At 37.5% G+C, this 16,118-nt stretch overlaps 1 protein-coding gene across 9 annotated transcripts in view; it reads left to right on the forward strand.

The window, feature by feature from the left end:
- Positions 1–16,118, forward strand: part of CDK19 (cyclin dependent kinase 19) — a 114,903-nt gene that overhangs the window by 47,546 nt on the left and 51,239 nt on the right. For 8 of the 9 annotated variants that reach the window (XM_044426449.1, XM_044426457.1, XM_044426476.1 and 5 more), the window contains 2 exons: positions 506–616; positions 8,228–8,368. In XM_044426449.1, coding sequence (XP_044282384.1) covers positions 506–616; positions 8,228–8,368 — 252 coding nt within the window. Of the gene's footprint in view, positions 1–505; positions 617–7,809; positions 8,080–8,227; positions 8,369–16,118 lie in introns of those variants that run through there. The other variant, XM_044426497.1, reaches the window with a different exon arrangement.

A 16,118-nucleotide genomic window follows, 5' to 3' on the forward strand; every position in this document is an offset into this window, starting at 1 on the left:
TGACTATTTGAAATGAGCGGTGTTTCATTCACTATTGCAATTGTTGTAGATCATTTGTTGCAGCAATAGAGATTTTTCTTGTCTTCTTGATTCCTGATAATCTGTATAGTGTTCAGCTTATATATGTATAAATAAATTGTGTAAAAATAACAAAATATTGTATTTATGGAGCTGAGTTAAAAAAAATAGTCCAATTACTAAAAAGAATGACAGTGGAAATGCATCAAGCAGGCTATGCATGCTTAGTGTCTGGATAAAGCACAATCACACTCTTCCTCATTCCCTGTAAACCATTAGAGCTTCTGTCTTACATAGAATTAATCAGAAGAGAAGCAGGTAGAAGAAACGGGGAAGCAAAACAAGATCTGTTTAACTCTTATTTATTGTAAGCCATCCTGAGATGTTTGTAGGGGACGGAATAGAAAAGCTTTTAATAAACAAACAAACAAACAAACAAACTCTGTGATGGCTAAAATATTGATGGTGTTTGTCTCTTCACTTGCAGCTTTTACGAGAGCTGAAGCACCCTAATGTGATTGCATTACAGAAGGTTTTCCTTTCTCATAGTGACAGAAAGGTGTGGCTGCTGTTTGATTATGCTGAACATGACTTGTGGGTAAGTTCAGAATTACCTGGCTGTTTCACCACATGTGTTTGTCTCTTGCTGGGGGATCTGGAAGCCTGTTCTTTAAATTTTCCCCAAAGTTATGTCTAATTCAGTTCTGTGTAGTGTTGAATGCAGATGAATTCTGTGTAGTGTTGAATCAGATGAATGCAGATTTTGAGACCTATACACTGAAGATAAGTAGAGGTCTCTCGAATTAAAGGGTGAACAGAATAGCAGTTTTGCTCCATCCCCTCCATAACAATTACCAATAATTTTGGTAATTGAGGTATTTTGCTTCCCTTCCAAATCAAATTGTTAAATGTTGATTCCCAATGACACTATTACATCATTGTGCTGGCACATTTATTTATTTATTTATTTATTTATTTATTTATTTATTTATTTAAAGCATTTCTATGCTGCCCCCATCACAACAAAGCCTCGGGGCGGCTCACAAAGCATACATAAATACATAAATAATTTCTGCAAAGCTATGTCAAGGCAGTCATCATTTTTTGAGGACTGGGTTTTTAAGGGAATGTGACACAACATAAGCTCAAATATTTTTCCAGATTGTGGTTATCTCCAAAGGCCAAGGAAGTGTATGTTTGTGTCTTTTGACAGTTCTGTTTGAATAGCAGATCCTGATGGGTTATCAGCATCAATTTTATTATATTTTAAACCTACCCAATGAACAAATCAGGCAAAGCATAGGAAAACTTTGGGTAATCCCATAATTTTCTTTTGTATGGCAAATCAGAGCTCTTGTGGAAGAGAAGTTGAAGTATATGGGAAAGGAACCCATAAGCACCATGTGTGTGATCAAGTCTGAGGAGAACCAGCAGCTGCTCTTAAGAAAAAATAGAAAAGTTAGGAGACCTTACCACAAATCTCTTATGTCTCATTTCTTCTTTCAAAAAGTGCTTTAGAGATCCTTAATTTCAAAAATCCTGTGCAAATGAAAGAGAGGCTTAAACAAGAGCTTGTTCAGGTACTGATTACATATTGGGGTTTTATATGTGCAGTCATTTTATGCGCTGAATCCTCATATGTAATATGAAAACCTAGTATTTGTCCTTCAGCAGCTTGTTTTGATCTGTTTTTCCTGTGGAAATATTCCTGTTACTGAAGCTATATGGAATTAGGATTGCACTAACAGAAAAGATAGGTTTGCCTATGACAAATTGGTGCATTGCTCACAGTAGTGATGAAACTGTGTTACGAAACGCAGGAATAGTAGTTTACTGCCAAGAAAAATACATGTACGCAGACAAACACATACAATGCAGTGTTCAAAGCAAAGAAAAACTTGGATCAAAATGATATAAAATCATGAGATTCATGCTGCTGCATGCATCATATAATTAGATAACTTGTCCTTACAGATTTATTAATATATGCTCACTCGCTTTTGAAGTTTTCCCCATCAAAGTTAATTACACAAGGCATGCGTGTACAGTCCTTAGTTGAAAACTGTTAAAGGCTCATTACAAATAATTTCATTTGTTTGCTTTTAAAAACAACCACAAAACAATGTTTTACTGCTAAAACAAGAAGTTTTTAAAATCCAGTTAGAAGTTCTTGCTATTTAAATACTGCTTCTGTCACTTTCTAGTTTCCTTGAACTGATTCATGTACTCATTTAAAGAGACATGGGTATTTTGTGCAGTTGTGACAAATTAAGAGACACTTGACTTTTACCTGCAGTACTTAAGGGAGCCATTTCAACATAGTATGAGCCCATGCTGTTTCAGTAATAAGTATAACACAAGCCATATGTGATCTGCTGTGAGTGTATCAAGCTTAGTCCAGGAGCAGACTTGGGAGTAAATGTTTAGCCAAGATAGAAGGCAAGGAAAGACCAAAAGCAATTGGGGCTCAACTCCAGTGTAGCAGTGGACTCTAGATTAAGATCAGAATCTGATTAGAACTTGTCCAGAGGGTTTTGGTAACCAGTTCAGTAGTGAGAAGCCCATGGCCTAAATATTTGGCTTTTCATGTAATGGCAAAAGAACTGGTTTGGGCATAACTGGCTTGTGAAGTGGCAGAATTAATATGAGCTTATTTCTGGCAGTTTTCTCAAAAGAAAGTGTGTAGAGAGTCTATCTCCTGTCTAAATGCTATTGGTTTTCCTTGAAGGTCATGCCTGACTTAATTAACAGCCTCTCCATGAGAAACTAGCAGAAAGGACACGTTGTCACATAGGCGGATTTATCAACTTAAAATGGAATAGAAGCACCCTGTTTTGCATAAGTTTTTTTTATGAGATAAAGATCCCTTGCCTTACCCTTTTTTCAACCACTTGACCAGGGTGGCAGCATTTTCTGGGAATATTGTATTTAAGGTTCATCTTTTATTGTCTGCTATATACTGCATTTATCTCTTATTCTTTGGTACTTCCCTCCCTCTGAACTGCAAGGAACACTTTTTACTGAGACTTTAATCTGAATTGCCTGTTTGATCTGAAAATCGTTAAGAACCTGTCATGGGAGGTGCTGTTATATTTTGGAGTATATATTTCCTTTTTCGATCGGCCAGATGGTCTGCTGGCTTAGACTGACTGTGCGTCTTGGATTTTTCTAGCTTTGGCACAGGTAGCATAAACATATCAAAGTAGAAGCTGTTGTTGTGGAAATTGCTTCAATGTGGGTTTACTTTGGATTTGCTCTTGAACCTAGGGTTTGACAGGCTTTGACCCATGTAGCATGGAGGTACCCATGTATCTTTTAAGGTTAGACTAAATCACTGTGTGTGTAAATTTATTTAAGTCTTTTTCTAGAGCCTTTGTTAGTCATTGCCTGGAATTGTGTACTCCAAGATACATTCAAGCGCCTTGCCTTATATCTTGAACCATAGTGTTTGCAACTTGGAAATCAAGTTGTAGTATTCTCTGACATGTTGTAGTTATTAGTTTTGACTGTTGTTTGAACATTGAACTTTTAAACATTAAGCCTGTAGCTAATCCTATCAGATGCATGATTTCTGGGGAGCTGCAGCCATTAAGCTTTGGCTGTGAGAGCTAAGCAACTCATCTATGAAATCTGATTAGCTACCAGTAAAAAGTTCTCATTATTTCTGGTGTTTTGTGTTACTTTGTTTGTGCCAAAAGATGGGTGCAGTAGGAAGCACAATATTATCAATCATGAAGAAGGGCAGTCCACAAGCAGAGCCAAATCAAGCACAAGTAAATAGTCCAAATCAAGCACAATCCAAGGAACAGTTTCTTATCAGGAATCCACAAGTTAGCCATACAACAGATCAATCTGAACAAGCAGCAGGTTAGGAAAACTAGGTTACAACAAACTGGGAGTTGGGATGGCTGCTGGAACAACAGCTTTATTTCATTTTCTTCTACTCCTTCTAGTACTAGAAATATTTCCAGCTTCGAAGTGCACTTGTTGACTCTGGGCCAGTCACAGACTCTCAGCACAACCTACCTCATAGGGTTATGGTGAGGTTAAAATGAGGGTTTGTAACACATCTTGGATTCCTCAGTGGAGGAAGAAGGGCGAGATATAAATGCAGTGTAATAATAATCACAAGCATAATCTTAATAAATTAATGGTGGATCATGCCAAAAAGAACCCTATTGGAAGAAAATGGGAGAAAACATACAACTTAATCTTAAAAGCTCGCATAGGTGCCTGTAACTTTAACACATCCATATAGCATGTTGAGGTATGCACCTCTAAGACCTTTAATTTCAAGAATAGGTCTCAAAGCAAACCTGCAACATTTACCCTCTGAAGCTTTTTAAAAAGAAAGCCCCATTCAGTAATAAAAAAGCAGGAAGATGGTTCATAAGCCTCAGAGAAAGTGGAATCAGATCACCAGAAAACAAATACTTTGCTATGTAAAGCACAGTGTACGCTCAAGATCTAGGTCACAGCAACCTGCTATATCCAGTCACGTTAATTGAAAATCTCAAAATCATCCACAGCAGACAGTTCTCCCTGCTTAAGACTGAGGTTTTAAAGTGAAGCTTTTGGCTCCCTTACCCACAGGACTCAGTTTCAGGAGATCAGAGGCCTCTAGAAGTAGCCTTTCTGATGAAGGCCCTAACTATGAGATACCCTTTACTCATGAGGAACTTTCATTTCAATGCAACCACTCTTCTTTAAAGGGGTTGTTGTGGTCTGCCTCTTGGAATACAACAGCCTCTGGAAGCTAGGGGGTCATCCAGCTTCCGTCTCAGAGATAGTGTTCCCAAGCCATAATTGATGGTGTGAATGGTGTTCTTGATTGCTGTTTTTGTGGGAAGTAGCCGCATTACCGGTCCTGCCTACTTTGCCTGGGCAGGTGTGGGTGGATAGGTTTCTGAAATAGTGACAGGCTGCTGTACAAGAAGAGATTCTGTGCAATTGAATAAATAGAATTTGTTCCCAAATTGACATTGTTCCCCTTCCTGGCAATTGTCCCAGCTCCTCCACTTTCATTTGGAGAGCCTTTCTTCCTTGCTTTGTACAGCTAATAATCTAGATTCTAGAATCTAGCCATAATCTGAGAAATGTGTTATGTTAGTAGTACTGTTATATATTTCATTTCTGTATTACTCAATAGCCAAGGTTTTCTGGGCAGTGAACATAGATATCCTTGTAATAGAGCTCTTTATCTTTTTAGGACATAGTATCAAATATTGGAATGTGTATAAGTGCAGTTTGCTCTTGTTCAGCAATTAGTAGGTATACAGTTCTAGCAATGTTCTGGAATACATGACATTATTTTTGGCCAGTGAAGGTCATAAAAAGCAAAATTAAATATTAAAAGAAGTTTGCTCTGATCACAGCTCTAGATTTCATGCCATCTATTTTGAATCCAAGTATTGAATAATATTAGCTTCATTTGTTTATGTCTGAAAATATGGTGATGATCAGAACATTATCCTTGTTTTGAATAACTGTCCCTCCTTACATATCCTAACCTTCCCTCCATATTTAAACAATATGTTCTTGCTCTAGATGTCCTTGGGTCAGCTAGTTAATTCATAAAAACAGAAAATAATTAGGCACTACTGAATGCAATTAATATAACCAAAAGTTGTTCCCTAAAGCAGCAGTCCCCAACCCTTTTGGTACCAGGGACTGGTTTCATGGAAGACAGGTTTTCCATGGACCAGGGGAGGGGTTGGTTTTGGGATGAATGGTGCCTCATGCTTTGAACTTAATTTATTTCAGGAGGCTGTTTGAACTCTGAATCTTTTGAACTCCAAAGCAGTGTTCCCCACTAGAAATAATGGAACGTGAACTAATCTGTTCCCAGACCCCAAATAATATCCATCTCAATAAACATAAACAGTAAATATGCATAATTTAAGGTAAAAATAACACAATTAAATGCCAAATTGATTAATTAAAACTTGAAAACAATTCATAAAATATGTTATAGTTTGAGCTTTGAAGAGATTTTATCTTGACTCTCACATTCAAACTCTGGATCTCACCCACTGCTCATCTCCTGCTGTGCGGCCCAGTTCCTAACAGGCCACAGGCTGGTACTGGTCCACAGCCCAGGGGTTGGGGACCCCTGCTCGAAAGGTTGATGATGGAAGAAGTTTCTAGTTGTTAAATTGTGGGGAAGAAGCTAGAGTTCATTGGCTGGAAATATTAATTTGATTTCTTTTGCATGCAAAGCTAAAAAAGCCCAAGAGAAGTTAACCAAATGCATTTAAACCCTCTTTGGGAAGGAGGGTCATATAGCAGGACAAAGTACAGACATCAGGACCTTTTAAACACCATCACACTGAAGAAACCAATCCTTCTGGATGCTACCAGTGTTACTGTTGCAGAGGTTCCAACCTTGATGAAATCTAATACTCTAACTGAGCACTCAGAGGGATAGACATTGTTTTGGACTTACAGCACTGGCCAATCACAGTGGCGTATCACTTGCAGCAAGGGCCTCATCTTAGCAGACCTGTTTAGCAGATCCAACTACATACCACACAAGTGACAGCTTTGTCTGGAGATTCAGCAGTCTCTCTTTTGGACATGAGGCCTGCCAATCCTGTTGGCAATGCCAGTAAACGAAGCTTGAGCTTGGTTTTACCACAGAGGAGAAATAGGATAGGATTCATTTGGCAATGTTTTCCTATTCAATTGGACGCAGGGCTTTTCTATCTTTTCTTATCCTTTCCGTTGCTGATATAGAAGGACAACATGAACTATGTTTTAACAACTCCATGATGGCTGAGCCAAACAGTTTACCTCATGACTTCTTGCATCCTTTCTCTAGCATAAATTTTCCTCTCTCTTTTGATTTCAGGTTTAATATTGCTCTGCATTATATTAAATATCACATTATAGCATTATTACATTTATTGTTCATTGGCCTGATAGCTTGACAAAGTGTGGTTTATTATCCAGGTAGACAGATAAACTGTCACTTATGAATATTAACTATGGTAATTGTACAACCATCTTATTTGCAATTTGCAATGAGCCCATGAAGTTAGGGAAGCTGGCTTGAATAGTGCAGATGTAACTCTTGCTATAGCCAAAGACTGACATGATGTAAGATGTGATGGAGATCTGGCTTTGCTGCTGTACTGCCAACATTGGGAAATGATGTGGTGGGAATGGCAAAACTGACTGTGGTGGTAGGTCTGCATGCATGTTGCCAGCCATGTATTGCCTTCCCATGATGCAGGAAAGCACTACAAAATATGCAAATTTATCACCTTTTAACAACATATTTCAGTTGTAAACTCTTAAATTCTTCAATAAAGACATCCAGAGTTTATGACTGTTTAGTAAAAATGTGATGCTCATTGCTATGAAATTGCATTACAACCTTCCCCAGCCTCATGCCTTACAGACACGCTTGGCCTGCAACACCTAGAATTCCCAGTCAGTGTCCCTTCTGGATAGCAGTTCTGGGAGTTGTAGTCCAAATGCCTCTGAAGGCTACCATATTGGGGAAGGCTGCTTTAGAGCAATGAAGTAATTGCCTAAGAACTGGAAAGGGCCTGTGAAGAACATTCTACAAATCAAAGCCATTTCAGTCTCCTAAGTTTCAAAGCCAGGTATGTTGAAAGATCATGTTGCATTTTCTTAAGTATTAGGTATAGAAACATGCCAAAGGGTAAGTAATTGCTTACCATTTTAGATTTTAAAATGGGTGGTGCAGTCTAATGCAGCTACCCCAAACCCTCTGAACTCAGAGGATTATAGGCACTCTGTTGAGAGTGGGAGAAGCACAGAGGCATAGATCATCTCTGTGCTTGTCCCACCATGTGAAACACTTAGATAGCTAATTTTAACAATTAGCTAAAACTAATGATGTGCTACCATGATGCATTGCAGAGCTCCCCCCTCCCTAATGCCCTCAGAATGACTACCAAATGTCAGCTCCGAGTTGATTGTTCCAACTTCGGAGCTGTAGCTGGCATGGAGTGGACCAGACTGGCTACAGGGGTGGAGACAAGACACTCCAAGATCAGAGACTCACCTCCTACTTCAGAGCACAGTTTCAAGGTTGTAACAGAGATTCTGACCTATCATATCAGCAGGATTGTTTCCGTAAAGATTTTTACTGTTTCAGTAAAAACTGTGTTTACTGTGTTGCTATATGAGAATTTATTTTGACATGTTACTTTCATATTCGTGTTCTTTTTATTTCCAGCATATTATCAAGTTCCATCGTGCCTCAAAAGCAAACAAAAAGCCCATGCAGTTGCCGAGATCTATGGTCAAGTCACTACTTTATCAGATTCTTGATGGAATCCATTATCTCCATGCAAACTGGGTGCTTCACAGAGACTTAGTAAGTACTTTGAATTTTGGATTATATGTTTGCCTGTTAGGGAAGGAGAATACAAATGGAAAATATTAATCTTTTCTATCACGGTGCTTCTTCCTGTAGTTGCCAAATACTATTGGTGGTTTTAAAGACAAAAGTAAAATTTATGTTTTCATTGGTTTTTAAATGCAGCATCTGCTGCAAATCATTAATGCTGCATCCAGTAAACAATTATGGATATCAGTATAAATAGTCAAGGAACACGTTACACTGAACGTAGCTGTTAGGACTGTGTATTGTGCTTTTGTGTCACTGTAAAATTCACTTTTATACTATTCATATTTCCTTCTAACTGTGGAAATAATTTCTTAGGCTCAAGTAACTGGCATTACAATTCAGTCATCAGCTTCAATGACCTCTGAATATAGTATGAAAAACGGTTTAGAGAAACTACCTAAGAAAGTACAACAAGATATACTAAGAAGTATAGCAAGATATTTCGTAAAAGATGACAGATCACTTTTGTAATATATTTTCTTTTCTTTTCATTTTTGTATACTGCCCATTCCCATAGGCGCTGGGTGGCCATCACTATATTAATAGTAATGTTTCTGTCAGTAAAAAGAGGGTAAAAAGATCAACACAAATGAGGGATGTTTTTTATTCTTTTTGTGGATCTGTACTTGCTTATCTGCTGTATAACTTGGTGTAGCTTTATTTCCATTATTTTTTCTAGATTATTATATCATTAATTGAGTGTGCAGATTTTTAACTTATTTCTCTGGATAGCGGTAGGAAAGTCATTACAAATCCCAAGTTGGTATTGCCTAATTACTCTCTCTCGCACAGAGAAATATTAATTAAAATGCACAATTGAAATGCAGTAAAGCACATTGATCCTCCAGTGCTTATTCATAATTGCTGAAAAGAAATGTCTTAGTATGCAGTCTGTGTCCAATGGCTTAAATCAGTGAAATTCTACGAGTGCAAAAGAACTTGCTGTTATCTCCTTGCAGCCTTCTGTGCTACCTAGTATTTGTTTGTTCCAAAGGGTTGTCCACCCCTCTGTAGCAGATTTTGAGAACACATGAGAGAGAGAGAGCTTCCTTCCAAATTCTTCTGACAAAACTGCTTGCATCAGTGGAATGACAATGTTGGATCCAATCTAGTGTGTTTGTATTTTTGAGATAAAACTGTTGAATCACTTAAGCCATTTCAAATCAGAATTTGTGAACAACTTTGTGTTCTGTAAGGTTGTCTGGTTGATGTCTCCTCAGTGGGGGAACTAAGGGAGACAGATCCTCTTCTCCCATTAGTTTGGTACTTCTCTTGACCTTTTGGAATATGGTATTTACCGGATTTGAGAAAGATATTTCCTTCAGCTGATGGGAGAGGACATATAAACAGCTCAAAACAGTTTGAATTTTTAGAGATAGGGAGAACTCTGAGTTGACAGAAGCATGCTTGGAGTTATATAGTCTTATTTGGAAACCTGAAACAGAAATAAAAGCTTTGCCACCTGCTGTAAATGCCACCTGCATTTGCTTCTGAATCTTTTCTGTTTTTGTATTTGTCAGTAAAACCAATACTGTACATTGACAGTGTCCTCATGTCCAAATGAATTAAACCTGAGTGTCATCCCAGGAGTTTTCTGTTACTTGGGAGAAGTGAGGGATATTCTGTATCTGTTTCTGTATTTTTGGTGTAAATTCTAAAACAGCTTCCTTATTAATTAGCCTAAAAGTTTAATATTTCCTCAGTTGTTCACCTAGTTTTATTTATGTACATATTTTATATAGCTGTCCCTTAACACAGTTTTCATGGTTCTTCACAAAATAAACTAAGCCTACAATCTTATGCATATTTATTTGGATTCAGTTCCTGTTTTGATTTAGTTACCTTTGTTGCAAGTTACTCATAGGGATCTATGATATGATGAACACTTTAGAAGTCAAATTACAAGAAAGGCTGATTTTGAGGAGAAAGCTTGAAACGGGGGTAGGAGAATATTTTGATAGTTTTACATATTTAAAAGGCTTACAGGGCAACAAGCAGAGGCTAAGGTTAAGAATGCTTTTTCTGATATGACACTTGCATTGGAAAACCTCTGAAGTGGTCTTTGCTTTTCGGCTTTAAAGCAATGTTTTATAAATAATTTTAATATAGGACAGAATGAAAAACTAGCATGTTATAGTACAACGTTTTCAAACAACTGCTTCTACTTCACGTGTCTTTATTATAGTTGCACAACCATTAGTTTATGACTTTAAGTGGTGTTGAGTAAGACGGATTTCTCAATGGAAGTTTCTCATTGACTCACTGTCATGGACATTTAATTTAACTGACAGATATGTGTTTTTGTGCTTTGGGGATGGAAAGAGTGCATCTCCCCAAAGAAAGAAAAGCATCATTACAATTTATTGAATGTTGGGGCAGTCCTACAGAAAGGAGATACAGGACTTTTAACAAGTTCTTTGCCTTTTCTTATGAAGAGCTACCTGAGCACTTAGTAGTACTCCTAAGTTGATTTATGTGTGAGAGAATGGTCTTGTGTTATGCCAACAGCACTATCCAAAATCACCTGTGACTGCTGCACTGTCATGTTACAAGAACTTTACATGATGATGCTAGTGGATGGAGCACATGGTACCTGGTACCAATTGCAAGGAATATATTTATATCTTCTGCAGTTGGACAGTTAATAGCACACAATCATTTCTCAGAAACTCAACTATATCTACTAGTCCTTGCCCTCTATGAAAATGGAATTTTTTCATCATTGTTAATGTTTGTTAGTGTGCAGGCAATTGAGTATAAATCATTTGTGGGTATAAGCTTCACATCTGTAACTCAATGTGGTGCTGACATAAACATGATATAAATGAAACTGAGTTTTAACCAGTTATAATAATTAGCTGTCTGATTTCTTTGTTGATACGTTGCTGGAATGCTTGGTCTTTGCCTGCCTGTCAGCTTCCGAATGAGTAGCTGAATGCCACTGCTACTACTTGGCAAACTGAAGCAGCTGTTGTAAAGAAGAAATTCACTGCTGTGTGTTACATTGGTTTCATGGCATTTTACTTCCAACAAAAAGAAAAATCAATTTCACATTGGAAGGGATTATTCCCAGAGAGGACAGAAAAGTACCTTTTTATGGTGATCAGTGGAACAGAATTATAATTCACATAGAATTACAGTATTTGAAGTCTCAAGAGAATTGTTATAATTCTAATAGCCTTCACTTTTTATGAAGAAATTAGAAGATATTCATTCACTATAAAGTCAAAGCAAATGTATTTGTGTTTGCAATTAAAATATGATCGGTGCTTCTGTTTTATGCTTTTCTTAATTTCTACAAGTTATTTTAACTTGGAAAGATGCCTTCATTCCATCAATGGAATAGAACAAGAGTTTGTAAGTCCCTGCCTTTTTAGTTTTTATTGGCTTAGAAATAGTTGGATATAAGAGTCTGACTTATTATCAGCCATAATAGAGAAGAATTTTTTTATCACAAAAACATAACCATGGATTACTTTAGAGCTACAAATGAATGGAAATAATCATTTCCTTTAAGCATAGCCAAAATATTTTTGTTTGTTCTTTCAGTGTTATGTATACTACAGATAATATCAGTATTTCAAATGAAAAAGATTGGTGTCACTGCCTTCCATATATGCCTTCATGGACACTCAGACACCACCCTCCATCTGTTGCTGCCAAATGAGCTGAGACAAGTGGCTACCAAGAAAAGGTCTCTGTCAGAGGTTTCACCTTAGTTGTGAAATGACTTCCCAAGAGAAGCTCTTTTGGCACCTACACTGTAGCCTTTCAGTGCCAGATGAAGACCTTTTTATTTTCCCAGGCATTTTAGCCTTTCAAATTTAAATCCTGTGTTAGTGCATTTTAGATCTTTGCATAGTTGCTGACTTTTATCTTGGTTGCTACTTTGGTTTTTTTCTGTCATACACTTATGGATTTCTATCACTTTATTTTGTGGTTCTAAGTTTTCACATTTGTCTTGGCTAATTGGCAATATAGAAATGTAATAAATTAAAGCTGTATATTGCAGAGTTTTGTTTTGTTTTAATGCAGAAGAGTTCTCAAGACTTCTGATAACATTCTCAGTCCAGACACAAAGTTGACTGAAATTGTTTCCAATTATGTCAAGATGTAAAGTGCTATTTTACGTATGGTGTAATGAACTGTTCTGAACCTATTACACTAAGCATAAATGCATCTGGCAGCAGTTGGTTGCCTTTCCCTGTTTTCAAGCAAATGTCATTGATGCCTGCATCTGGCCTAATTTCTACAGTTAACTATAGCAAGTGGAAATAGTTCTGACTTCATTTGAATCTGTTCTTTTCTATCTTATCAGTCTCTCCCTTCATACTGTTTTTGATCATGATTTTCTAAACCCATGTAAAAGATGTTGGCTTCTTGGCATTTAGTGAACTTGCTGCCTCTGTTAGTTTTATCTTGCCAGTCCTTTGCCAGATGAATTTTATTTTGCCAATCCTGCAGTGCTAGCCCTCAAGGTTACCAATTTGCAAAGTAGATTTGTGCTCGTTTTGACAGTCTGTATCTGCCACTAGACTGTGGACTGCAGCCTAGATTGCTGACAGCTATGCTTTGTAGATTGCTAGCTACCTCCTCTGCCTGCTTTTGAGAGCTTTCTACAGTCTTTAGTTGTCCCGTGGAAGTACTGCTCTATGAAAGACATATTCATGGACAGGTTGTGCATCTTTTGAGGAAACCATGCAATTGAAGGGAGGCAACTCTGGGGAACATTATACGTTAAAACATTCTTTACATACATGAATGAAATACATGAAACATTCTTTGTGGCTAATTTATGTCCCACCTGCTCTAGATATTTCAAATAATTGACGGTTGTGAAAACATATGAGAACAAACTGGATTTCTGTAGTTCACTAGATTTATAAACAAAATGAATATAGTATCATTTTGTTTATTTAACTCAGGAAACAAGTTCTGCAAGGAGATCTTTCTAGTCATAGAGTGCCCATGCCACTTATTTCATTACCATTAAGAAAGGAAGAGTGTTCCAGGACTGTTGATCCCAGGAGTCTGAAACAAACAAATACCTGATTATCTGATTTGTGTGACCCTGACCATAAGAGAATTTTGAACTTTGAATTTTGTGTGTGTGTACTAAGCACATTCACATTTGTCTATTTTTTAATAGCTGCCATCTCCCTTCCTTCCCCAAATCTGGCAACAATAGAAGCTTCATTCGCAAGGCAAATAGGGGGTTTTGGAAGGCAGTCGGAATTTTCATTTGGGTCATAAAGTAGGCGAAAAGTGAAACTACACTTTTATCTACAGTTTGTTAAAATGCATGCATGCAAAATGTGAATATGCATTTGATGTGGCATGTCATTTTGGCCCTTAGAAGGGACTGTTGTGGAAAACAAGAGCAGGAAGGCATCATACTAGGAAAATAGAAAGGGAACCCCTAAAAGGGACCCATCTTTCAAGAGATGCATCTATATAATCTCATATTCAGTGTATATTTTTGGAGCTTGGTGGATAGTGTCATGGTAATACAGAGGAGAGCAACTGGTGGCCTCGAGATCTATTGACCTACAGCTATCGCGATCCCTCACCATTGGCTATGTTGTTTGGGGCTGATGGAAGTTGCCCACCCTTGTTATAGTGGGACATTTAAAAATAAGGAAATTAAAAGAGATGCATTCTTGCAGACATGTTGGATTTATGGTGGCTTGCCTGCCTAGTGCAAAAATTATGGACATTAAGTGCTGACTAGATAGGCTGACTTGTGAAGTACTGAACTATAGTTTTGAGGAATGATATCTGTTTACTTAATGCAGCTCTTAGGATCGACCCTGAGGCTACTGCCTGTGACTGTAATGAGCTGGCTTTTGGAGCTGCTGCAATTCAAATTAATAGTTGTGGGACCTTGTATGGCTGCTCCATATGGTGTGGCTGTTACAGCAGTGAAACACCCCCAAACTCTGTACAGGCTCTGAACTCAGGGCTTCCAGTTTTACTTGAGCCTTGATCAACAGAGTCTGAAGGAGCATTCTTATTCTTATTTTTATTTCTGGTTCTGATTTCTGATGTGCTCTTTGGTCCTGATTTGTGGTATGTCCTTTATTCTACCTTGGTTTTGGTCCTGATTTATGGCTTTGTCTCTCGACTCCTGACCCCTGATGCGGCTTCTGGTGTAAAAAATAAAAAATCTGAGGCATGCTGCTTAAAAATATAGAAGTTCAGTACAAAGTAAATAGAGTTTGTGCAGGACTGTGTAGAGTTGTTCCCAAAGTGAAAGATAGTGCATGACAGCTTTTATTAGAGCTCAGGATATCCACATATCATCAGAAACTTTCATTTAAACTAAGTGTTTCATGACTGTAGCTCAGTGGGAATCATTTTTAGTTTACTGCCTCATGTTCATTCTATTCAAGCTGATACAACGAGGCTGTTTCTGTTCTCTGCATAATCCTTTGGTACAATGTCATATCCACCATAAGACAAGAAAACCAAGAGAATTTCTCAGCTTTGTCTTCGGTACATTGTTGAGATTTATCTTGTAGTTGTTTTACAGACATTGTCCATATCTTCTAGATACAATAAGTCCTTCAGAAAACATTTCCACTGTGCATTTTTAGAGTTCTAATCTTACATAGTGTTGCTGATTGTGTCTTACAACAATTTGCTATTCAGAACAGCATGTGCAAATACTGAATAAATATCGTCATTATTAGCCGCATATAGTGGTACTATTGTATACCTTTTTAAAAGGTCTGAAATCACATTTAAAATTTGAAACCCTTGGTTCGAATTGAGCTAAAATTTCTTTTTAAATAAACCAATTACTAAATACTGTTTGAAGTAGGGAATTAAAAAGTCAAATTTGTTTTTTACTTCTTTTATTCCACAAAACAAGCTTCCTTTGAGGTATTCCCAACTCCACCCAGGCAGAGACTAAAAAGCAAGAATTCTGCAAACTAACCTCTCTCTATAAATAGCTGGGTCACATTCTTGCCCTTTTTCTTCCTGCCCCCCACCCCCACCCTCTGCTTCATTTGAAGTTTTGTGCATGCTTCAGTGAGCCTAGAGCCACCAAGTTCGGTCAGATGTGCAATTAAATGTTATATTTTAACTATCACATATATTTTATGCTATTTTAGCTTAGAAAATTCTTTCATGCCTTCTCAGAATGTTAATAAAGTATTGTGTGTGGGGAAAAGAATATCCCTGTGCTAATATTCCTGTTAGATACACTCACTAACATACTTGAAAGTAACATCACACGTTATAAATGTGGTGTTTTAAATGTCAGGCCTCTTGAGAGACAAACTTAGCTGTATATTCATGAGGGTAATTGTCCTCTATTTGTTTTATAAACAATCACAGTGTTCCCCTCCCCCAAATTGGATCAGGACTCCAGCAGTGGGAACAGAACTTAGCTTCCCCCTCCCCTTATTACTTACCTAATGTAAATTCCCATTTTCATGCTGCTGTTTGCCATGTTAGAGTTTATTGAATCAGCTGCTTTCACATAAGAGCCAAACTAGACAAAAGATGCTTCAGGACAAAGCTTTCCTTAATGCGTAGATTTTTACAGGGAGCCTGCACAACATCTTCTACTTGTAATCCTATGTTTTCCCATTCCTTATTTTCTTTTTTCCCTCACCAGAAATCTTCCATCAAGGAGGAAGATGGAATAATTTAGCAATGCTCCTTGAATGATAATACTCTGAACCTTCTCTGTGGGAATACCGTAATT

The sequence above is a fragment of the Varanus komodoensis genome, unplaced genomic scaffold (assembly GCF_004798865.1).
Source record: "Varanus komodoensis strain SLA01 unplaced genomic scaffold, ASM479886v1 scaffold1, whole genome shotgun sequence".
NCBI classification, from domain to species: domain Eukaryota; kingdom Metazoa; phylum Chordata; class Lepidosauria; order Squamata; family Varanidae; genus Varanus; species Varanus komodoensis.